The sequence below is a fragment of the Panthera onca genome, chromosome E1, assembly GCF_046562875.1.
Source record: "Panthera onca isolate mPanOnc1 chromosome E1, mPanOnc1 haplotype 2, whole genome shotgun sequence".
In the NCBI taxonomy this organism is placed as follows: Eukaryota; Metazoa; Chordata; class Mammalia; order Carnivora; family Felidae; genus Panthera; species Panthera onca.
The window spans coordinates 18,991,435-19,015,075 of NC_138352.1; the positions used below are offsets into that span (position 1 = coordinate 18,991,435).

Here is a 23,641-nt window from a genome sequence, read left to right on the forward strand (position 1 = left end):
CCCCGCCCCCACCCCACCCGCCCAGGGGGGCCCCTCTCCTCCTCCGTATGCCCCGCCCCCACCCCACCCGCCCAGGGGGCCACCCCTCCTCCGTATGCCCCGCCCCCACCCGCCCAGGGGGCCCCCTCCTCCGTATGCCCCGCCCAGGGGGCCCCCTCCTCCGTATGCCCCGCCCAGGGGGCCCCCCTCCTCCGTATGCCCCGCCCCCACCCCACCCACCCAGGGGGCCCCCCTCCTCCTCCGTATGCCCCGCCCCTACCCCCACCCCACCCCTCCGCCCAGGGGGCCCCCTCCTCCATATGCCCCGCCCCCACCCCACCCGCCCAAGGGGCCCCCTCCTCAGTATGCCCCACCCCACCCGCCCAGGGGGCCCCCTCCTCCGTATGCCCCAGCCTCACCCCACTCACTCCCTCCCGACAGAGTCTTCTCTGACCGGCTGGTGGATGCTGCAGACCTGGAGGCCTTCGTGGGCATCATCAGCGACAAACTTGGCTCCTTCTTTGACCTCACGTTGCATAATCTTTGTCCCAACAAACGTCCTCCCGTCTTTGGTGAGCTGGCGCCCCCCCCCCCCCCCCCCCCCCCGCGGGCTGCGGGCTCCCGGGCTGCGGGTGTTGGGAGGCCCCCCGGGGGGAGGGCTGGGCCATGGGGTCCCTGGGGGAGCCTGGCCACGACCGGGCCGTGGAGATCTGAGCCCGCTTCCCGCGGCCCAGGGGACTTCATGCGGGAGCCCAAGGTGTACGAGGACCTGACAGACCCGGCTGCGCTGAAGGCGGCCATGGAGACGGCCCTCAGGGAGTACAACCTGTCCCCCGCCATCGTCCCCATGCAGCTGGTACTCTTCCGGGAGGCTATCGAACACAGTGAGCACTTCCTCCGCCCGGCCCGCGCCCTAGCTCCCGGCGTGGGCTCTTCCCGAGGCTGCTTTCCTTTCTGGCCCCAGGTGGCCAGTGGCGACGGTGGGGCTCTTCCTCCACGAGGCTGTGGTGTCGGGCAGACGGGGCTGCGCTCGCGGTGGACTCGCTGCCTGGGCCTCAGGCACCGGCTGCTCCCCCCGCGTCGCGGTCCCTGTACTTCAGTTTCGGGCACCCCGGTCTCTAGGTCTCTAGCGTAGGGCCGGTGGTCCCCCGGGGTGTCCCAGAGGCCTCACCGCCCTCGTCTCCCGCCCCCCAGTCACACGGATCGTGCGGGTCATCGGACAGCCTCGGGGCAACATGCTGTTGGTGGGCATCGGGGGCAGCGGGCGCCAGAGTCTGGCCCGCTTGGCCTCTTCCATCTGTGAGTACGCCACCTTCCAGATCGAGGTCAGCAAACATTACCGAAGGCAGGAGTTCCGAGAAGGTAGGCGCGAAAGATCCCCTGGTGACCGGGGAGCAGAGAGGTGGAAGCCGGTAGCCAGCCGTGCCAGGCGCGCGGGGGGCGCCGGGCTCGGGTCGCAGGCTGGGGGCGGGTTCCCACCTCTCGGGGGGGGGGGACAAGGGACGGGATGGTGAGTCTGAAGTCCGTCTGTCCCCCCTCCCTCCTGCCCTCTTCTGGCCCAGATATCAAGCGTCTATACCGCCAGGCGGGGGTAGAGCTCAAGCCCACGTCCTTCCTCTTCGTGGACACCCAGATTGCGGATGAGTCGTTCCTGGAGGACATCAACAACATCCTGAGCTCGGGCGAGGTCCCCAATCTCTACAAGACTGATGAATTTGAAGAGGTTCGAACCCTTCCCTACCCTCCACCAGCTTGAAGAAGCGCAGATCCCAGAATGCGCTCCCTCGGGGCCCTCTGTCCGTCCCTCCCCCGCGTCGGGGGCGAGAGCCCGCTCCTCCTCCGTCACCCCCAAGTGGCTTTAAAAGCCGCACCCCGTCCCGTCCGCCCAACCTCGGCCCCCACCCCTCCGCCTCCGCCTCGGGAACCGTGGCTCCCCCAAGCGCATGTGGCTTCCACGCAGATCCAGACGCTTATCTCGGAGCAGGCCAAGGCCGAGCAGGTGCCCCAGTCCTCCGACAGCCTCTTCGCCTACCTCATTGAGCGCGTGCGCAACAACCTGCACATCGTTCTCTGCCTCAGCCCCGTGGGCAACTCCTTCAGGTGAGTCCGGGGACAGCCTCTCCCTGCCTGTCTGTCCTGCCCCCCCCCCCCACCTTCCCCCGCACCCTCTGGGGTCCTGAATAGCCCGCTCTCCCGCCCTGCCCGCCCTAGACCTCTGCTCCTTTCAGGTTATTCCTGCTGCTACATGGGAGTTGTCTGCTCCCTTGTGCTGTGACTGCACTGTTTCGTTGTCACTTTGTTTTGTTTTGTTTTAACATTAAAGAAAAAAAATTTTAATGTTTGTTTGTTTTTGAGAGAGACAAAGACAGGGCATGAGCGGGGGAGGGACAGAGAGCGAGGGAGACACAGAATCCAAAGCAGGCTCCAGGCTCTGAGCCGTCAGCACGGAGCCAGACGTGGGGCTTGAACCCACCAACCGTTGAGATCGTAACCTGAGCCAAAGTTGGACGCTCAACCAACTGAACCACCCAGGCGCCCCTGTTTTAAATTTTTTAATCATGATTTTAAAAATGCAAAATTACATACAATTTACCATCATCACCGGTTTTCAGGTGTAGGGCACAGTGTCATTAAGCATATTCACATCAGTGTGTGACAGATTTCTAGAACTTTCTCATCTTGCAGAATTGAAACTCTACACCTGTTGAATAATCCCCCATTTCTCCACACACCACCCCCGCCCACTCCCCGCCCCGGTCTCTGACCACCACTGACCCCTTTCTGTTTCTGTGAGTGACTACTCTAGATACCTCCCGTAAGTGGAGTCATACGGTTTTTGTCTTTGTCTGTTTCGCTTGTTTCACTCAGCTCAGAGTTCTCAAGCTTCATCCATTCCTTCATCCAAGGAAGTCAGCACTTCCTTACTGTTTAAGGCTGAGTAATAGTCCGTTATGTGTATATGCCATGGTTTGCTTACCCGTTCTTCGCGTGACCGGGTTTTAAGGGCATCAGAGAGGAGGAGGGAGACAGAATTGTACGGAGAGGCCATTTGGGCCACCCTTTTGTTTGGTTTTATATTAATGGTATTACCGTGCCAGGCACTGCGCTAAGCGTTTTACACGTGTCGCCTCCCTGAGTCAGCGAACAGCCCTGGTTGGTATTCCTGTTGTTCCCATTTTATTTATTTATTTTTTAAAAAATTTTTAACGTTTATTTCTGAGACAGGGAGAGACAGAGCATGAACAGGGGAGGGTCAGAGAGAGGGAGACACAGAATATGAAGCAGGCTCCAGGCTCTGAGCTGTCAGCACAGAGCCTGACGCGGGGCTAGAACTCACGGACGGCGAGATCATGACCTGAGCCGAAGTCGGCCGCCCAACCGACTGAGCCACCCAGGCGCCCCGCTGTTCCCATTTTAGAGATGAGGAAAGTGATGTTCCCTTGCTCAAGATCCACAGCTGGGTGTGAACCAGGCCGTCTGTCCCTAAATGCTACACTGAGCCAGCTCTGAGGGGAGCCGGACCTGGACGGGTGGTGGGGGGGACACAGGAGCATGAGGAGGGGACACGTGGGTTTCTGGAAAGCGGCCGGACCCGTGAGGGAGCCAGGAGCTGGAGGCTGCCTCTCTGGATGGGACTGACCTCTTCTCGAAACCCATCACCAGGAACTGGATCCGCCAGTACCCGGCCCTGGTGAACTGCACCACCATCAACTGGTTCTCCGAGTGGCCCCACGAGGCCCTGCTGGAGGTGGCCGAGAAGTACCTCCAAGGAGTGGACCTGGGCACAGAGGACAATGTGAGGCCTTCCCACACGCCCAGCCCCGACCTCCCTCCCATGTCCCTTCTCTGTGTGCCTTCACTGTCCGTCTTGTATCCTTTTCCGTGGGCCTCAGATCCACAGGAAGGTGGCCAAGATCTTTGTCACCATGCACTGGTCCGTGGGGCAGTACTCCCAGAAGATGTTGCTGGAGCTGCGGAGATACAACTATGTCACACCCACCAACTACCTGGAGCTCGTGTCGGGATATAAGAAGTATGGAGAAGAGTGGGGGAGGGCGGGGAGGGCCAGGGAGCTTGGTAGCTTTCAAGGGCGATGGGCCGAATGATGTAATGGGAAATATCCAGGAGCCGCCCCCCCCCCCCCCCCCCCCCCGCCGCCGGGGCTGGCTCCACGACCCAGGTGCTGACCCTGGAAGGCAGGGATGTGGGGTGGGGGTCTCCTCCTGTGCAGGGAGTTAACAAAAGAGAGACGGGGTTCCCTGGGTGCAGGGCCATTTCCAGAGCCCTCTGGCCTCGGCTCTTCCCTACACCCTCTCTGTCCTTATTTCTGGAACGATGTGTCTTTTTCGAACCTCAGTACAATGGGGACATCGCCGTATATACCAACGATATGTGTATCAGCCCTGAATGTTTTCTAGACTTTCTACCCCCCTCAAGAATTATATATTCATTTGTTAAGTCATATCGAGTATCTTTTTATGTACCCAACACAATAATAGTTTGCTTTGAAAGATGTAAAAGAAATGTAAAAAAAAGGCTCCCCTTATTTATTAGATTCAGTGTTTTGATCAAGGTGAAGGACAAGCCATTTGTGAAAAGAACGGTCATCATTCATTCGTTCGTTCATTCCTTCCACACGTATTTTTGAGCATCTGCCACGTGGCACTCACTGTTGTAGGCACTTGTAGCGGTTGGCAAAGTCAAGTCCTGGCCTTCCCTTGGCGCCCAGGCTTCCAGCCTGTTTACTGTTTGCCCAGACATTATGCTAAGCCTTTGATGCACATTTCCTCGCTCGGTCCAGAAAATAATCCTGCACGGATGCTATTTTTTTTTTTTTTTTTTGGTCTGTATAACATTCAAAACTTTTTGAGTAAGCTGCTAACATTTAAAATGGGAGGCTTAGAAAAATCCGGGTTTCCAGGTTTTCTTTAAAAATGAGACATTTCGGGGCACCTGGGTGGTTCCGCTGGTTGAGGGTGCGACTCTTGATTTCGGCTCAAGTCACGATCTCATGGTTCAAGAGATGGAGCCCTGAGTCGGGCTCTGTGCTGACAGCATGGAGCCTGCTTGGGATTCTCTCTCTCTCTCTCTCTCTCTCTCTCTCTCTCTCTCTCTCCCCCCCCCCCGCCCCGTCCCCTGCTGGTACACGCGCGCTGTCTCTCTCTCTCTCAAAATAAATTAAAAAAAAAAATCATGCACTGTGGCAATACGGAGCCCACATTCCTTCCCACGTGGGGAAACCAGGGTGGAGATGGGTGAGAGGTGGTCACCCCCTTGGGACAGGCTTGTGTCGTCTGGTTCACCGCAGCCCCCTGCTTGCTGCGCACAGGGTTGGGGGGGGGCAGTGGGAGAGCCTCAAGTAGGGACACGGCGATGACAACAGTGTCTACCAAGCTGCTTTGACAGTAGTGCGTGGAATAAATCAGAGGGATGAGGGTCTGGAAGCAGGAAAGCCAGCTGGGAAGCTGTTAGCAGGGATTCAGGCAGGAAATGCTAAAAACCTGACTGTGGTGGCGGTGGTAACAGGCGGGAAGGGGGGGGGCCCAGCCTCCCCAGGCACCTGACCCTACTCTGCGCCCCAGGTTGCTGGGAGAGAAGCGGCAGGAGCTGCTGGGCCAGGCCAACAAGCTGCGGACGGGATTGTTTAAGATCGACGAGACCAGGGAGAAGGTGGAGGTGATGTCCCTGGAGCTGGAGGAGGCCAAGAAGAAGGTGGCTGAGTTCCAGAAGCAGTGTGAGGAGTACCTGGTCATCATTGTGCAGCAGAAGCGGGAAGCAGATGAGCAGCAGAAGGTGGGGGGGGGGGGGGGGGCGGTGTCCCTGCGGCCTGGTTCTGCCCCCCACGCACCCCACCACTAGTGACCAGGGGGCAGGGGCTACCTGGGGCACCGTCAGCGACCGTGTCAGGGCCCCTCGCATCTTCTTTAACCTTATCTCTGATCATTGTCGCTTCCCTGACACTGGCCCCTACTCTCGCCCAGGGCGAAGACAAAACCCCGCCCCCTGTGCCTCCCTAGGCCGTGACAGCCAATAGTGAGAAGATCGCAATCGAGGAAGTCAAGTGCCAGGCACTGGCCGACAATGCCCAGAAGGATCTAGAAGAGGCGTTGCCAGCCCTGGAAGAAGCCATGCGGGTACGAAGGCCCAGGGAAGGGAATGGGACCAGCCTTCTGTGTCCTTGAAGTCCCTGGGGACGTGGGAGGAAGAGGGCGTCTCGGTGGGGTCCCCCCCCCCCCCCCGGGTCAAGCGCCTGTCCCGCCCCCTGAGTTGCACGGCCCTGCTCCCTGAGCGAGTCCCTTTGCCCAGGCTCTGGAGTCTCTGAACAAGAAGGACATAGGAGAGATCAAGTCTTACGGACGGCCCCCCGCCCAAGTGGAGATGGTCATGCAGGCAGTCATGATTCTTCGAGGCAACGAGCCCACCTGGGCGGAGGCCAAGAGGCAGCTAGGTAAGCTAGAGACCCAAGGCGCACTCAGCGCCAGTTCGCCCCGTGCCTCTTAATCGTCTGCCGTGCGCCAGGAGCTCGGAGAGGCGGAGACGAACGAGGCATCGCACCGACGCTCCAGGGCAGGTGGAGCCTCGTACGAACGAGGAGACGTAAAGATCAGTCAAGATTCTTTGGCTGTAAGGAACAGAAAACAGCTCCCCTTCATTTAAGCAAAAAAAAAAAAAAAATAATAATAATAATAATAAAATAAAGTTGAAGATATGGGACCATATCCCAGAATCCAAAGAAAGGCAGGAATACCTCTGGGGCCCTCAAAAGCATGAGAGTCAGAAAATGCAAAACAAGGGTCTTTGTGTTTCGTTCTCGTGGTTTTCGCGGCTTTGAGCTCCCTTGGCGGAATAAAGTCTGCGGGCCGTAGTTCAGCGACCCCTGCCCTGACGAGAATGTGCAAAGAGTGGGGAAGTAACGATGTGTGTGTGTTGGGGCAGGGACTTTGGCCCAGGGCGTCCGAGGTAGGTGGCTGGTGGGAGATGGGGCTGGGAAGACTGTAGGGCGTCCTGGGGGCTTGGAGGTTCTGGGGAGGGAGGTGAGGGCCGCGGGAGGAAGTGGGGATGAGGTCAGTGCTCTGGGCTGGGGAGCCAAGCCCGGGGGTGGGGGTGGGGGTGGGGGCAGGAACTGCGCCCAAGCAGTGGAGGCGAGGCCTGGAGGAGGAGGGTCAGGCCCTCTGGCTGAGGCCCCCGGTTTCCACCCCACAGGGGAGCAGAACTTCATCAAGTCACTGATCCACTTTGATAAAGACAATATCTCAGACAAGGTTCTGAAGAAGATCGGGGCCTACTGCGCCCAGCCCGACTTCCAGCCCGACATCATCGGCCGGGTCTCGCTGGCGGCCAAGTCCCTGTGCATGTGGGTGCGGGCCATGGAGGTGAGCGGGGCGCGGGCGGGAAGCGGGGCGGGAGCCCCGGGCTGGGGGGGGGGGGAAGCCCCGGGCGGAGGAGGGGGCAGCGGCCGCTGCAGCCGGACGGTCTCCCCACAGCTGTACGGGCGGCTGTACCGGGTGGTGGAGCCCAAGCGGGTCAGGATGAACGTGGCCTTGGCCCAGCTTCAGGACAAGCAAGCCGCGCTGGCTGAGGCCCAGGAGAAGCTGCGGGAGGTGAGCCGAGCCTTGCGCCCGTCTTTTCCGTGGCGGTCCCTCTCCCCGGTTCCCGGGATGCTCCGTTGCCATCGATGTCTCCCCTCCTCCCCTCTGCCTTCCAGTCCCGTCCGCCTCCCGCTCTGCGCCCTTCCAGACGGGCTGCCTCTGGCTCAGAAGCTGATCCCCCCCCAACCCCCCCCTCAACCCCCCCCAACCCCCCCCCCCCCCCGCCCCCACGGAGGGTTATGAAGGCACGGCTGGAGCCCTTCCCTTCCCAACTCGACTCGGAGCTGGCGGGCTCTCTCGTGGGCTTTGGGGCCGGGCCCGGAGATGGGTTAAGTGACGAAATCCGGGTGGCAAGTCGGTGTTTGCCAGGGCAGGGGGACAGGGCAAGAGTGTGACGCGGGGGGGCCGCAGGCCGGGAAGACTGTGCTTGGCTGGGGGTGGGGCCGCGCTGGAGGGAGAGGGAGTTCCTCACTGGGAGCGGGCTGGACACCCGCAAGGTGACTTCCTCCAAGACATGGGGACAAGTGGGGCGCCCGGGGGGCTCAGTCGGTTGAGCATCTGACTCTTGAGCTCGGCTCAGCTGTCCGTCAGCGGGCCCTGAGTTCACGCCCCACGTCGATCTCCACGCTGGGCGTAAACCCTACTTAAGAAGGACGTGCGGGTGAACGGCTCCCGCAGGCAGGGTGCAGAGTGCTATTATCAGGAGTCCGAGAGTCTCCTCGCGGATCCGGTACGTTTTCCATCCCTGCTTCGGTAGGATTTCATATCCACGCGGTGCGAAATTCAGAAGGTAGAAAGAGCAGCCGGGGGGACGCCTCCCTCTCACCCCCTGCTGCCCTTCCTTGGAAACAGCCTCTCTCACAACTTCTCGTGTGTCCGCCCAGGGGCGTCCACGCTCAGATAAGGAGGTGATTTTCATTTCTGTACCTGAGCTCGTTCCATTCTGGTACTTGTGAGCTTGTGCTGCCCTTGGACCCTGCGCGGGGTTCCGGCGGGCGGTGGCCCTGGCTTGCGTGGCCGTTCCCCTTTCTGACGGGCAGATGCATCGTTTCCAAGCTCCAGATCTGATGCGATCTTTGGCCGTATGGAGGCCTTTGAGTTTTCATACAGCCAAAGCCGGTCACACCGTTTCCGGACGTTTCACCCGCCACCACGTATGGACAGCACGCAGGTCTAATGTCCTCAAATCAGATGAGGACCCTGAGGTTTAGCGAGATGAAGGGACTTTCGAGGTGCCGGCGGAGCTGGGCTGGAGCCCACGCTGCCTGACCCCGAGCCCCGCTCGCCCCCGTCTTTACTGCCAAGTGCAGCGGCCCTCGGGGCCTCTTCCGACCCCTTCTGTGCAGAAGCAGCCAGGCCGGGCGAGGGGGCTTCTGTCCTCAGGCCCTCCTTCCCTGCCCCGTCCCTGCGGCCGCTGTTACCCCCCAGCCTCTCTCGGGCCGGTCACCCTTTCACCGTCTCTTTCGAGAGTGAACAATCCAGGGCTGGCGATTGGTTTGGGAAGGTTTCTCACCCTTGGACGGTTCCTATCCTGGGACAAATAATTAACGTGTGACAAGTGGGGCCGTGGGGTCGGCTGCCGACAGCATCATTCACCGAAGAGTGTTTGTAGAGCACCCCACGTTAGGTCTCTTGAGAGCCCCTAGCCGGTAAGAGGAAGCAGACGGGGACCCCAGCTTTGCCCTCTGCCTCTGAAAAAGCTGTGGAGTCAGAGGGAAACGTACCTTTCGACAGGCCAGGCCTGCCTCCCCGCCCACTTGCAGGTGGCCCCGAGCCGATGCGGGGCTCCCCCACAGACCGGCCGGTACACATCTCTGGCAGAGCCTGAGCATTTTGAAAGCATCTTGAAAACTTCCAAGTCGGAGCCAGCCGGGGGTGGGAGAGCCTGTACTCAGTGCCAGGGCCCAGCGGTTTGGAAAGAGGCCCCGAGCTCAACTACATCGCTTATCAACTCAAATCTGGAGTAAATAGTTACTCACTTGCTGGGGACCCTGAAAATATATTTTCCCGATTCTGACAGGCAGCAAGGGTTACAAACCACTGGCTTAGAAATTGTCTCGGGCACCTGGGTGGCTCAGTCGGTGAAGCATCTGACTCTTGACTTCAGCTCAGGCCACGATCTCCTCGTTCGTGAGATTGAGCCACGCGTCGGGCTCTGTGCTGACAACGCAGAGCCTGCTTGGGATTCTATTCTCTTTCTGCCTCTCTCTCTGTCCTTCCCCTGTACATGCCTGCTCTCTCTCTCTCTCTCTCTCTCTCTCTCATCTCCCCCTCCCCCACTCGTGCTCTCTTTCTGTCTCTAAATAAATAAACTTAAAAAAAAAAAAAAAAAAGGAATTGCCCCAGAAGGCCCTGAAATGGGCCAAAACAGAAGCCTAATCTACTGAACATTCACCTTCTTTCTCTCTCGCATCCCAGTCCTGGTCGTGACATCATCCCGTATAGCGTATCGCAGGCCGTGTGCCGAGACCGTGGGATGGCAGCCAAATGCTACAGAGTAATGACACACACAGATTCCACACATTTGACTACGACCCTGAGGGAGGGTGTTAAATTTCAAAGGTTAAGTCCCTGAGTAAACTAAAGTCCAAGTAAATTAAAATCTGAAAGCAAATCATCCTGCTTTTTCAGAGTTAAAAATCAAGAAGCCAACATTCTCAAGTCAAAGTCCCCAAACCATCCAGTCTCTTATTCTGCTCGGTCTCAGCTGTGCCCTCAGTATCTGGGGAGAATCTGTTTCCTTAAGCTGCGGCCAGGACGGGCCGTCAGTCCCTAGAAACGGATGTCATTCCTGTGGGACCTCAGAGCCTGCCGCGGCTCCAAATGCTGTCTCTTGTGAGCATCATTTGAAACTAAAAAGATTCAAGGGGCGCCTGCGTGGCTTAGTAGGTTAAGCTTCCGACTCGATTTCAGCTCAGGTCGTGATCTCAGGGTTTGTGAGTTCGAGCCCCGCGTCGGGCTCTGTGTGCTGACAGTGCAGAGCCTGCTGGGGATTCTCTCTTTCCCTCTCTCTCTCTCTCTCTGCCCCTCCCCTGCTTGCACGCTTGTGCTCTTTCTCAAATAAACTTAAAAAAGAAAAGAAAGGGCCCAGGAGTTAACATACAGGATTTACAGACAAAGTTACGCTCCCAGGAACCAACAATTCTTGTCGCTCCAGAGACCACGGTAAACACTCAGTGGTGTTTGCGGGAACGAGGATACGTGGAGAAAAGCTTGGTTTTTAGCTTCACCAGAATGGCGGTTATCTGGAAATCATGACCTGTGAGCTTATGTCAAACTGGGAGACACCCTCCCGCGATAGATTAATAGGAGATACGATCCAACCAAACAGCATTTACCGTGCCGGGGGCAGGTTGGAAGCCCACACGTGTGTATGTATTTCTTGGAGACGGCAGTTATTGTGGCTAAAAAATACATGTAAGTTTTACCACTGTAAATCCACCGTCGCCCATCGTGAAGTGTGGGGTTAGGGAGCATTAAGATGTCCCCTGTGTTGTGCAGCCACATGGAAACGCCAAACAGAAATCCCGGCTGTGTCCTTTCAAGTATCTGACCCTCCCCCCCCCCCCCCCCGCCGTGAACACCACGTCCCCCGCTCTGTGTCGTGACCAGGCGCGGTCACCCCACACTGCGGTGGCTCGTGGTGCTGGCTGTCTTTGTGGAATTGCCGAGGCCCTACGAGAACCGCCTCACGGGCAAGGTTTTCACCTCGCCCCACGCTTTTCCTCACTGGAAAGTCACCTCCGGCGCATTCCTGAACCGAAGCTGCCGTTGCTGCTGCTGAAGCTTGTGCCCCGGGGACCTGGCCAGGCACAAGTCCTCTGCCGTCCGTGTCTCAAGACGCAGCTTTTCCCTCCGGAACCCCCAAGTTGTTCCGGCATGCTCCCTTAAGGCACAGATAATATTTGCACGCCACCTGCCCTGTGTCACTGGGAATCTCAGAACGGAACCCCTCCCTTGTCCCAAGGCTGTGGATGAGCCACGATTGCCTCTTTAGCCCTGAATTAAAAAAAAAAAAAAAACACAAAAAACTGAAAAAATGAGACAGCTGCTCTAGTGCCACGTAGGCTTGGCCAAAGCCATTGAAAGCTAGAACCCATAGTACACGCAGAATGTACAGTCTTGCCGTTGAAAACCAGCAAATGTCATCGTCCAGCCGTCAGTGCCCGGAAACTCCCCGACTTCGAGCTGGTCAGCGTGCTGGCCGCTTCTGTGCCGAGGCCACGGCAGACCTCATCCTGCGGCCACTCTCCAGCCCAAGCCCAGTGTCCACGAGGCTGCTCTGTTTCAAGCAGTCCTGCCTCTGCAGAAACGGCCACTCACCTGTGGACGAAGCCACGGTCATCTGTCAAGGTCAGAATATCACAGCGTCGGCTTAAAGCCTTTCACCCAGGCGACAGCCAGACCACCGTAAGAACTCAGTGTGCCCAGTGGGAGCCTGTGCAAACCCTCCAAGTCAAAGCACGCGTCCATACCCCAAAGTCTGCCCTTGAGACCCCCAAGGCCCGCCCAAAGTTTCTCAGTGTGTTTCCCGGTCTGCAAATACACTCTGAAGGGATCTGCGAACTAGCAGCCTTCTGTGCCTGGGGGTTCTAAACACACTGAGATGTGAAACAAAAGGGGTCTGGCCAAAACATCACCTTCGGAGAGCAGGTGGGAGGATGCGGCTGACATTGTGGGCAGGTGGGCCCACGAGGAGTGACCCCGTCGTCAGATGGACGGACTCGGACTCAGTCTTGGGCGTCGCTGGGGGGCAGAGTGGAAACGGCCTGAGCTCGGTGGAGCATTCCAGCTTATTCTTCACTGATTGCACCAGTCAGATGAGCCACGCACCTCCCTCCGGAGAAGGAGTATGTAAAGGCGTGGTGAAAGTCTTCCCACACACAAGGGAATGGCCAAGATAAAAAAAAAAAAAAAAAAATGATAACAAAACATGGCGCCAGAAGACACAATAAACCCGGGGATGATTCATCCTACCGAGAAGCACTTACAAAGCAAATCTAATGGAAAAATTGGTGTCACCAGAGGGTAAATAAGGAAGAGATGACACCCAGAGAGCAGAAAGAGGACGGTAAGAGAAAAATCGCAGAGAACCGGGAAGAATTCTGGGAAAACGAAAAACGGTCAAAGGATGGGCTGTTTGGTAGACGGTAGAGTCAAGGAATGTAAACAGCCACGCCAACGAGAAACCCAAACAACATACAAGAGAGATTGGAGACACGACCCAACCGATCGGAATTTCTGCAAGACAGAAGCACAGAATCCGGGGTGATAGGAAGCTATTTCACAACCGGTTCAGTGTGCACAGCGGCCCGTCGGCCGGCCCCCAGGCGCGCACGGCACTGGCCCGGTCGTGGTCACGGAGGTGCGTGCTGTTGCACTGTTTGTGGCCTAGAGACGGAGCGCAGAAGGCTGTGACTTCTGAGCGGGAACGTTGTTGTCAGCCTTGACGACATAAAAATGAAAGTACGGGGGCGCCTGGGTGGCTCAGTCGGTTAAGCGTCTGACCTCAGCTCAGGTCACGATCTCACAGTTGGTGATTTCGAGCCCCGCGTCAGGCTCTGTGCCGACGGCTCGGATCCCGGAGCCTGCTTCCGACTCTGTGTCTCCCTCTCTCTCTGCCCCTCCCCCACTCATGCTCTGTCTCCCTCTGTCTCTGTCTCTCTCTCTCCCTCAAACATAAATGTTAAAAAATTTTTTTTTAAATCTTAAAAGTACAGCTAAAAAAAAAGTGGGAGCTGGGTGTCGGTGGGGGTGGGGTAAAGATTGGGCAATGCTTTTGTAGGAGATAAAGCAGGGTTTTAAGACGGTATTCGGCGATAGGAAGGTAAGGAGTTGAAGCATTCTCATGGGCAGGAACAGGGAGGAAGAAGTGTAGTCTGGAGGGGAAAGGGTCACCCCTGCATCCATGGTAGCGTAGAGGCCATAGAAATAGTTTCAAATGGACGAACCAGGAAACAGCAGTATGGAATATACCCGAGTGTGTGCAAAACGCCTCTTGCGGAATATTCAAAAAGCAGGTCGCGTTGGCTACCTCGAGGAGGGAGCAGGGTGGATGGGGTGGGGGGGCGAGGCAGAGAGACTTTTCATGCCCATAATTATCCCTTTTGAATTTTTAAGTCACTTATTCACAAAGCAAACAAAATAAAAAAGAGACAGCAGTGTACAAGGACGTTCATTCCAGCATTGTTAATAATAGAACATGCTGGAAAGACACACATGTCTATCAGAAGGAGACTTGTTATATAAATTACGGTTCAGTCATTCACAAGATTATTTTGCAGCTGTTAAGGAGAATGAGGCGGCTTGACGAGAACCGATTTGGAGACAAGAAAAAAAATAAAGTACAGTAGTATGTTAGCATTTATCTTTATGAAAAAAATTCATCCAAAGAGATACTTCCCGAGCGCCCGGCACTCTTTCAAGTGCGGGGATTTGGTGGCGAGCAAGGGCCTGCCTTCACCATGCATGTAGTTATTACCGGTGGACCCTACACACGGACTCTGTCTGGAAAGCTATAGGAGAAACGGGCTGGGGCTGGGGCAGGGGTTGGGGCAGGGGCACAGGCTGGGGCAGGGGCTGGGGCGGGAGCGGGAGGAAGCCAGATCCTTCACCATGTGTGTTTTTTTTCCTTCTGATGTGGATTCACTCTTTACAAAAAGACATAAAAGAGGAAAATCATGTTTTAAAAAAAGGCAAAGTGGCGGTGAGGTGTGATAATGGTGTTACGATCGCGGGGGAGATGTCCTTGTTTTGTTCTAGATCTGCACTGGGAAGGCTTGAGGCTTGACGTTTCATGAGTCTGTAACTTCCTCTAAGACACTTTGGCAAAGAACAGTAGATGAAGTGAAACCAGCGGAATGTTAACAACTGTTGAATATATGTGGCGGGCGTAGAGGTATTCATTGTGTGGTTCTTTGTCCTAGGTTTGCAACTTTCCATAATTTTTGAGTTAAAAAGACAAAAACTGCAAACAGATTAATGTATGTATAAATATGCATGTATGTATTTTAAAAATAGTAGCCTAAGCATAATATTCAGAGATAGGGAGGCAGCTGCCAGAAGAAATAAAAAGAGAAATAGTTAAAAATAATTTGCTACTGAAGAACGGGACCAGGAGTGGAAGAGGTTTTGTTATAACTCCTTTTTATCGTATTATTTAGGTCTTTAACCTTATGCGTACATTTCTTGTATAAAAAATAGAAACAGTGAAGACAACACCACATGCAAAATAAGTAATGAAATCCAGAACGATCGTGGGCTGGCTGCTTCCCCACAGACACAGCTCCGCGGGAAGCCCAATTATAATCAGTGTTGCTGACGAGCCTGGACTGCGCGGGCGGGGGGAGGCAGTCACGTGAACCTGGCGACAGGTGGCACGCAGGGAAGACCGCCGGACAGCATGGCCTCCAGCGGGTTGAAGCCCACCTGTGCCAGTGCAAGGGCGCCCCTCTCTTTCTAGACCCCCAGCCGGTGTTTCGTCCCTGAGTGGCCCGGCTGACTCACCCCTTCGGAGTGACCCCTTCTTTCCCTGGATGTTAATACCTTCTAACATCACTACCCAGGCTTGACCTGGAAGGCGTGCTGTCACCCGAAGGTGACATTGGGGACCTCCACTTTGCCTTTTTTTTTTTTTTTTTAATGTTTATTTATTGTTAAGAAAGAGACAGAGCGTGAGCAGGGGAGGGGCAGAGAGCAAGGGAGACAGAATCCGAAGCAGGTTCCAGGCTCTGAGCCATCAGCACAGAGCCTGACATGGGGCTCGAACCCCTGAACCGTGAGATCATGACCTGAGCTGAACCCGGATGCTTAACCGACTGAGCCACGCAGCTGCCCTGGGTGCTTTTGCTTTAAAGACAGTTTCTTGGGGAGTTAATCTGTTGCATTTCCAGGGTCTTTTGGAGGTCAACCTCAGTGGTTGGGCCCATGTCCTGTGCCCTGTGCCCTCCTTCCCACAGCCCAGATGAGGCCCGGTGAGGGGCACCAGGCCAGCACGTGAACTCTGCACAGTTAGATCCCCATCCCTGTGTGGGTCCCTGCACCTGGGCCTTTGCCCCAGATGGAGTCCCTCTTCCTCTCTCCAACAGTTTCTAGATTTTTCTTTCTCTCTCGAGGTCCTGCCTTAGGGCCATGCCACACTGGCGTGGGGCTGGCAGTCGTTTCTGTGCCCTCTGATCCTCTCTTGCCAGTGCGACTCGTGTGGCTTATTATGCTCCAAGGGGACTGTCTTCCTACCCGGCCTTGAGTTTCATGACAAGAAGTTTCCTGGCCCAAGAAAAGAGTGGCGGAGGGGAAGGGACAGAAGACCTCACGTCACCACACATATTTTGTCTTGTTTTCTGTCTGCGACAGCCCTACGGGGTAGGGGTTAGCATCGTCACATGGCACACCGGGCCACGGAGGCCCCAAGGCCTCGAAACGGCAGATGGGCCACCGGAACCCCCGAGCGGCGCGGCCACAGAGTGGCGTTTGAGCCGTTCGCTCTGGTCCCTCCCAGGTGGCCGAGAAGCTAGAGATGCTGAAGAAGCAGTACGACGAGAAGCTGGCCCAGAAGGAGGAGCTCCGCAAGAAGTCCGAGGACATGGAAATGAAGCTGGAGCGAGCGGGCTTGCTGGTGTCAGGGCTGGCCAGCGAGAAGGCGCGCTGGGAGGAGACGGTCAAGGTGAGCTCTGGGGGCCCCGCGCGGCTCTCCTCCCTGCCCGCCAGGTCCCAGAGCTCCACCCCCTGTCGGCTGAGGGACACTCGGGGGGACATGGGGACCCCTGGGTGCAGGGACATCCAGGAACGGGGGACGGGAGCTCCCCCCCCCCCCCCACAGTCCTACATGGTGCGAGCAGCGGAAAGCGAGTCTGTGCCATTGGGAGGCGGCTCCTGTGTTTGCACAGGCCTGGGGAGCGAGCGCCAGCAGGGCCTTTGCTGAAGCCCACGGACTTGATGACTTTACAGAAACAGTCCCCCCCCCCCCCACCCAGCATCCTGTCTCCGCCTTTATGGAGCCCCTGGCTTCAGGAAAGGGTTAGGCCTTATCACCAGAATGTAAACAGGATCACTGTGAAAGGCGGCGACTCCGAAGTGATTAGAACCAGGTTGGACTCCTCAGGGCCGAAGGTTTAGGACAAAGCGCCTCTTTGATGGAGCCAGTGTCCGGGGGAGAGAGCCGGCGCTCCCCAGTGCCCGGGGCCCTCCTTACACCCCCTGCCCGCCCCCCGCCCCCCACCCAGGGCCTGGAGGAGGATCTGGGCTACCTGGTAGGTGACTGTCTCCTGGCCGCCGCCTTCCTGTCCTACATGGGCCCCTTCCTGACCAACTACCGGGATGAGATCGTCACCCAGATATGGATCAGGAAGGTGAGGCAGGGCTCAGGTCCTCGTGAGCTCTTGGGCTCCGAGACCAGGGCTGCGGGGAGGTCGGGGAGACACCCGGCAGGGGCCGGGGCCGGGGGCAGGGGCCCCGGGGCGGGGAGTGGGGAGCGGGGCTCGGGCCTCCAGGCTGACGTCCGGGGCTCTTCCCCGCCCAGATCTGGGAGCTGGAGGTGCCGTGCTCACCGCGCTTCACCTTCGATAACTTCCTGTCCAATCCTACCAAAGTTCGAGACTGGAACCTCCAAGGGTTGCCCTCGGATGCCTTTTCCACAGAGAATGGCATCATCGTCACCCGAGGCAACAGGTGAGGAGGCCCCGCGGGAGCGGGGGCGGGGCAAGGGCGGAGCCTGTCTTCTGACTGACCGCCCTCCTTCAGGTGGGCGCTGATGATTGACCCTCAGGCCCAGGCCCTGAAGTGGATCAAGAACATGGAAGGAAACCAGGTAAAGGCTGGCGGGAGGGGCAGGGCGGGGGCTGCTCTTGTGCCCCTGGCGTCTCTTCCCAAGCCTGCCTCTTCCTGAGGCCCGACCCGGAGTCAGATTTTACTCTGGGCCCCTCAGCGTGTCTCCCGTCTCTTTCCCTTGCTCTCTAGGGCCTCCAGATTATCGACCTGCAGATGAGCAATTACCTTCAGATTCTAGAAAAGGCCATCCAGTTTGGATATCCAGTGCTGCTCCAGAACGTTCAGGAGTATCTGGACCCCACGCTTAACCCTGTGCTCAACAAATCTGTAGCTCGAATCGGTGAGGGCCCAGGCTTCCTATGGGGTTGGGCTGGGGGACAAATCCTAGAGACCAGCCAGCTGGGCCACGAGGTGAGGGGTTGGGGGGGGAGGGCCGGCCCTCAGACTGTGGCCCTCCGCTCACACAGCCCCGGGCTGGGCCCATTAGGGCAGCTGGATGCCGGCTGGGGGCTGGGCCAGCCCACACCTGGTCACCGGGGCTCCTTTGCCCTTGACCCTGGCCCGGCTGCAGGCGGCCGGCTGCTGATGCGCATCGCAGACAAGGAGGTGGAGTACAACAGCAATTTCCGTTTCTACATCACCACCAAGCTCTCCAACCCCCACTACAGTCCTGAGACCTCGGCCAAGACCACCATCGTCAACTTTGCCGTCAAGGAACAGGTGGGGGCGGGGGCTGCAGCCTGGACGCAGCTATCGAGGAGCAGGAAGCACCCGGAGAGTCGAGTCGGCGGGGTGGAGACAAAGGCCCCCTGCGCTGGGCGGCGGGGGACAGGTGGGGGGAGGCGTGACCGGGTGCCAGGGGTGTGCCTTCACCAGAGCGCGAGTCCCACCGCGCGTCCCCGTGCTCCCAGGGCCTGGAGGCTCAGCTGCTGGGCATCGTGGTGCGGAAGGAGCGGCCTGAGCTGGAGGAACAGAAGGACTCGCTGGTCATCAACATCGCTGCCGGCAAGAGGAAGCTCAAGGAGCTGGAGGACGAGATCCTTCGGTGAGGGTGCACCCGCCGCTGCCACCCACCGCCCGGCCCAGCCAGAATCCCGGGTGCGGGCGGGCTGGGGCGGGAGGACTCCCCACCTCCCCGCCTGCCTACCTGCGCTTCCCTTCAGGCTGCTGAATGAGGCCACGGGCTCCCTGCTCGACGACGTGCAGCTGGTGAACACCCTTCGTACCTCCAAGATGACCGCCACCGAGGTGACCGAGCAGCTGGAGACCAGCGAGACCACAGAGATCAACATCGACTTGGCCCGCGAGGTGAGCCTCGCCCCTCGCTCCGCGCCCAGCCCCGTGGCCACTGCCCCCCCCCGCAATTCCACTCCCCCCAGCACCGTGGCCGCTTCCCCCCCTACCCCTGCCCTGACTCTGTCCCCACCCAACACCGTGGCCGCTCCCCACCACCCTGCCCTGACCCTGTCCCCCACCCACCCCCCCAGCCCCTGCCCTGACCCTGTCCCCTGCCCACCTCCCCAGCCCCGTGGCCGCTTCCCCCCCTACCCCTGCCCTGACTCTGTCCCCACCCAGCACCGTGGCCGCTCCCCACCACCCCTGCCCTGACCCTGTCTCCCACCCACCCCCCCAGCCCCTGCCCTGACCCTGTCCCCCACCCACCCCCCCAGCCCCTTGGCCGCTCCCCCCCCAGCCCCTGCCCTGACCCTGTCCCCTGCCCACCTCCCCAGCCCCGTGGCCACTTCCCCCCGACCCCTGCCCTGACCCTGTCCCCTGTCCAACCCCCCAGCCCCGTGGCCGCCTCCCCTCCCCACCCCGGCCCTGACCCTGTCCCCCGCCCAACCCCCAGCCCCGTGGTCGCTCCCCCGCCACCCTGCCCTGACTCTGCCCCTCCGTAGGCTTACCGCCCGTGTGCCCAGAGGGCGTCGGTTCTGTTCTTCGTGCTCAACGACATGGGCCGTATCGACCCCATGTACCAGTTCTCGCTGGACGCCTACATCAACCTCTTCGTCCTCAGCATCGACAAGAGCCACCGCAGCAACAAGCTGGAGGACCGCATCGACTACCTGAACGAGTACCACACCTACGCCGTGTACAGGTGTGCGCCCCGCGCCTCCGGAGCCCCCCACCTCCCCCGCATCTGCCAGGACGCTCCCGCGCCAGTGCTGCCCGGCGCCACGGCCACTGGCCTGTCCCCTGCTCCCCGTGGCGACAGAGCACGAGCTCCCTGAGCCGTGCTCGTATCCGCTAGGGTCCACGCTGCCCGCGCATCTCCAGTGGCCACGTGCCCCACAAGCACTGGGAATCTCGGTGAAATCCAGATCCACATCCAGCAGGCTGGGGCGGGGCCTGGTCCCGGGGAGGGGGCGGGTGGGGGACCACACTCTTTGTCCTCCTGCTTCCTTCAGGGTCCTGGCCCCTGACCGGCGCCCACACCCTCCTCCCGGCCACCCAGGCCTTGAGCCCCGCGGGTTCACTTGTGAATCTTTCTGCAGACCGTCCCTGCTCGGCTCCCCACGGCTGCTCCAAGGCCCATTAGCTTATGCTCCAGCTCTCCCGGGAGTCCTCCCTGCTCCTCCTCTCCCACGCCTGCACTGGGCGGCTCCTCTCAGAAACTGTCCAGTGGGGGCCCCCTGCCCTGCCATCCCTCGGAGGCCCGCCCACCCCGTACAGGACCCATCACATCACCGCTTAATCGGTGGGCTCTCTGTCTGTCCTCCCTCTTCTGCTGACTTCCTCCAGGACAGAGGCTGGGGCTCAGAGATGACTCTGCCTTTAGGACCTACACAGAGTAGGGGTCAAATCGATGCTGCGTGTTGTTTAATGGAAATGAATGACTGGTTTCACCAGTGAGCTCTCTAGGTCCCTGAGGGTTTGGCCGTGGACAAAAGGTTTGGGCTAGATGCCGATTAAGGCCCTGCTTGTGCGTAAGGCTCCGCGATTGTAGGACCCGCAGTCAGTAACCATTCACGTTGTGCTTCCTGTCCCCTCCGCCCTCCGGGTGCCCGTCTCTCAGGTACACCTGCCGCACCCTTTTTGAGCGCCACAAGCTACTATTCAGCTTCCAGATGTGTGCCAAAATCCTGGAGACCTCTGGCAAGCTCAACATGGACGAGTACAACTTCTTTCTCCGCGGGGGTGTGGTGAGTCGGTCAGAGGCGTCAAGGTTGGGGACGGGGACATGTATGACCAGGACTCCGGGCCGGACCGTCAGGCCCAAGGCTCCAGCGAGCGAGCCAAGGAAAAGTGCCAGGAGCAGGTCGGGGGGGGGGGGTGGCTCTCACATTACAGGTGATGACTTGGGGCCCCTCTCACCTGTGACCCACTGACAGGTGTGGTCTCTCGCCTCTTGCACTGCTGCTCAAGCCCCTCCTTTCCCAGCCTGGGTTCCACGGTCACCGTTACATGCTCCCCCCCCGCAGGCACCCTCAGCGCCCACTCCCGTATTGCTTTTGCTTGGCGAAACCACCACTCTGGCTCGATCTTGCTCTCCTGTTCCTGTGTGGCCCAGGAGGCTGGGCCTAGCTGGAGAAAAACACTCCCACACCGAATGGACTCCCTTTAAATCCATTAGGCCCTTAAAACTGCCAGACAGGGGCTCCTGGGTGGCTCAGTCAGTTAAGCGTCCGACTTCGGCTCAGGTCATGATCTCACGGTCGGTGAGTTGGAGCCCCGCGTCGGGCTCTGTGCTGACAGCTCGGAGCCTGGAGCCTGCTTCCGATTCTGGGTCTCCCTCTCTCTCTGCCCCTCCGCTGCTCCTACTCTCTCTCTCTCTCTCTCTCTCTCTCAAAAATGAATAAACTTTGAAAACAAATTTAAAAACACCTGCCAGACGGTGACACCACGTTTCCTGGGCCGGCCTCTCTCCACCCCCCTGGACAATGCCGGGCACTTCTCCTCTCATCCGGGTTACCAATAACTAAGAGCCTCCCAATGCTCCCCACCCCCAGTCTGTCAGCATGCCCACCTCCCTGGTGTCACCTCCCATGGCCTGCCCTGCCCCCCCCCCCCCAGGGCTCCTGCATTCGCTGTCCCTTCTGCCACAGGTGCACCCGCAGCTCCCACTCACCAACTTTAACGCTGGATTCAGATCGCGCCTCCCCGAGACCTCCTTGACTTTCCTATTTAGTACTTCAAACTACCCCCAGAACTCCCAATCTTTTGTATGCCGTTCAGCTCATTCTACTGTGGCGCGACCTTGCCACCTTTACCTAGCACTGGATAACTTAATTGTTTATGTCTTTGGCTCATTATCTGCCCTCCCGTGTTGGAAAATAAGCCCCTCGGGGGCAGAGATATGTGCCCTTTATATTCAGCGCCGCATCCCAGTGCTCAGAACACACAGTGGGTGAAGAGGGTGAAGAAGGCAGGGGGCCTTTCTGCAGGGCGAGGTCATTAGGGCGAGAGACAGTGTCACCAGGAAGCCAGCAGAGGGCGCCAGCTCCCCAAATTTGCACCGTGAGGTGTCCGCTCGGTGCCGGGGAGACCCTGCCCCGCCCCCCCGCCCCCCCCCCCCAACTGACTTCCCCAGTCCAGGCAGAGCCCAGTGCCTCTGGGACTCCCATAGTCCTTTCCTCGTGGTGCCCGATGCAGGGTCTCGGCTGCCTCATCATTAAATGCTTTGGAGGGGTTCCGGTCAGTCCCCTTCCTCCTCTCTCCTTGCCCAGGTCCTGGATCGCGAGGGCCAGATGGATAACCCGTGTACGAGCTGGCTCGCCGACGCCTACTGGGACAACATCACAGAGCTGGACAAACTGACCAACTTCCACAGGCTCATGAACTCCTTCGAGCAATACCCTCGTGACTGGCACCTGTGGTATACCAGCGCCACCCCGGAGAAGGCCATGCTGCCAGGTGCCCCCTCCCCGCCGGGCCCTTCCCCTCGCTCCCTGGCCCTGGTCCCTCCGAGCGAACGAGCGTCTGCTTCCCGGCCCTCTCCGTCCCCAGGCGAGTGGGAAAACGCCTGCAATGAGATGCAGCGAATGCTGATCGTGCGCTCCCTGCGCCAGGACCGGGTGGCCTTCTGTGTCGCCTCGTTCATCGTCTCCAACCTCGGCTCCCGCTTCGTGGAGCCGCCCGTGCTCAACATGAAGCTGGTCAGTGGCTTGGTTTCCTCCTTGCCCCCCCCCCCCCCGCACCCCCGGGCCTTCCTGCCTCGCTCCGCGGTGCCCCCAACCTCTGCTCCTGGGCAGTCCCCGCTACCCCCACCCCGCCCCGCCTCACGTGGCCTTCTCACACCCCGTGCTTCTGGCAGGTTCTGGAGGATTCGACCCCACGCACCCCGCTGGTGTTCATCCTGTCTCCCGGTGTGGACCCCTCCGGCGCCCTGCTCCAGCTGGCGGAGCACATGGGCATGGCCCAGCGTTTCCACGCCCTGTCCCTGGGCCAGGGCCAGGCCCCCATTGCCGCCCGGCTCCTGCGAGAGGGGGTCCTCCAGGGTCAGCGTCCCGTCCTGCTCCCCCACCCCCGTCCCTGGTGCGCGTCTCACTCCCCGGAGGCCCCGGCCTCCGTCACACTACCGTGACCGCAGCCCCCGCTTCTCCGGAGGGCCCCCGGCACCCCCTCCCCCCGCACGCGCGGAATCGGGTGCGACGTGTGGGGACACACGGGGCTCGGGGAAGGGCTCCCGCCGAATCCAGTGCCCCCTTGCAGGACACTGGGTGTTCCTAGCTAACTGCCACCTGTCGCTGTCTTGGATGCCCAACCTGGACAAGCTGGTGGAGCAGCTGCAGGTGGAGGAACCTCACCCTTCCTTCCGCCTCTGGCTCAGCTCCAGCCCCCACCCGGACTTCCCCATCTCCATCCTGCAGGCCAGCATCAAGATGACCACGGAACCGCCAAAGGTACGGCGCCGGCCGTGCGGCCTGGCCCGGCTCTCCGGCGGCCGGCGCCAGCGGGAGGCCCAGCCTCCACAGCCGCCTGGCCTCCGGGCTCCGCTCGCCTCTCTCGAGAGACCCCCCCCCCCCCCCCCCCCCCCCGCCTCTTCCCTCCGGGCGCCAGGCTCTTAGCACAGAGCGGTAGGATCCAACACCGCTAGTCGGTTACCCGTGCCCGGCATCGTCCCTTTACCAAATTCGTTGAGAACACACACACCCTCTCAGGTAGGTGCCGTCACCCCCATTTTGCAGAGAGGAGACTGAGGCACAGAAGAGTAAACAGCTGGTCCACAGGACCTCCCTGCCTCCCGGCATTTCCTTCCACCTCTCCCCAGTGCCCCCGGCTGCCGGCCCTTCTCCCTCCAGCTCTGCTGAAATGTTTTTCTCCAGCCCGGAGGTCACCGCTGAATGCGGCCACACCGATCGCGCTCC

At 59.3% G+C, this 23,641-nt stretch overlaps 1 protein-coding gene and 1 long non-coding RNA gene across 6 annotated transcripts in view; one reads left to right on the forward strand and one right to left on the reverse strand.

The window, feature by feature from the left end:
* DNAH2 (dynein axonemal heavy chain 2) overlaps positions 1-23,641 on the forward strand; it is a 93,075-nt gene that overhangs the window by 61,766 nt on the left and 7,668 nt on the right. For all 5 annotated transcript variants that reach the window (XM_078437831.2, XM_078437832.2, XM_078437833.2 and 2 more), the window contains exons 54-79: positions 421-551; positions 714-863; positions 1,174-1,341; positions 1,542-1,702; positions 1,940-2,079; positions 3,643-3,775; positions 3,873-4,012; positions 5,562-5,772; positions 5,997-6,113; positions 6,286-6,427; positions 7,183-7,352; positions 7,464-7,580; positions 16,066-16,230; positions 16,790-16,915; positions 17,086-17,234; positions 17,307-17,373; positions 17,523-17,673; positions 17,905-18,053; positions 18,245-18,378; positions 18,497-18,641; positions 19,232-19,431; positions 20,350-20,476; positions 22,001-22,187; positions 22,281-22,429; positions 22,588-22,771; positions 22,986-23,176. In XM_078437831.2, coding sequence (XP_078293957.2) covers positions 421-551; positions 714-863; positions 1,174-1,341; positions 1,542-1,702; positions 1,940-2,079; positions 3,643-3,775; positions 3,873-4,012; positions 5,562-5,772; positions 5,997-6,113; positions 6,286-6,427; positions 7,183-7,352; positions 7,464-7,580; positions 16,066-16,230; positions 16,790-16,915; positions 17,086-17,234; positions 17,307-17,373; positions 17,523-17,673; positions 17,905-18,053; positions 18,245-18,378; positions 18,497-18,641; positions 19,232-19,431; positions 20,350-20,476; positions 22,001-22,187; positions 22,281-22,429; positions 22,588-22,771; positions 22,986-23,176 — 3,904 coding nt within the window. The remainder of the gene's footprint in view (positions 1-420; positions 552-713; positions 864-1,173; positions 1,342-1,541; positions 1,703-1,939; positions 2,080-3,642; positions 3,776-3,872; positions 4,013-5,561; positions 5,773-5,996; positions 6,114-6,285; positions 6,428-7,182; positions 7,353-7,463; positions 7,581-16,065; positions 16,231-16,789; positions 16,916-17,085; positions 17,235-17,306; positions 17,374-17,522; positions 17,674-17,904; positions 18,054-18,244; positions 18,379-18,496; positions 18,642-19,231; positions 19,432-20,349; positions 20,477-22,000; positions 22,188-22,280; positions 22,430-22,587; positions 22,772-22,985; positions 23,177-23,641) is intronic.
* Positions 16,082-20,742, reverse strand: LOC144614386 (uncharacterized). Its single transcript, XR_014136050.1, has 7 exons — positions 20,649-20,742; positions 20,022-20,115; positions 19,238-19,399; positions 18,481-18,593; positions 17,559-18,358; positions 17,114-17,340; positions 16,082-16,211 (listed from the first exon to the last, which is right to left on the reverse strand). It is a non-coding gene; the product is annotated as an uncharacterized LOC144614386 (long non-coding RNA).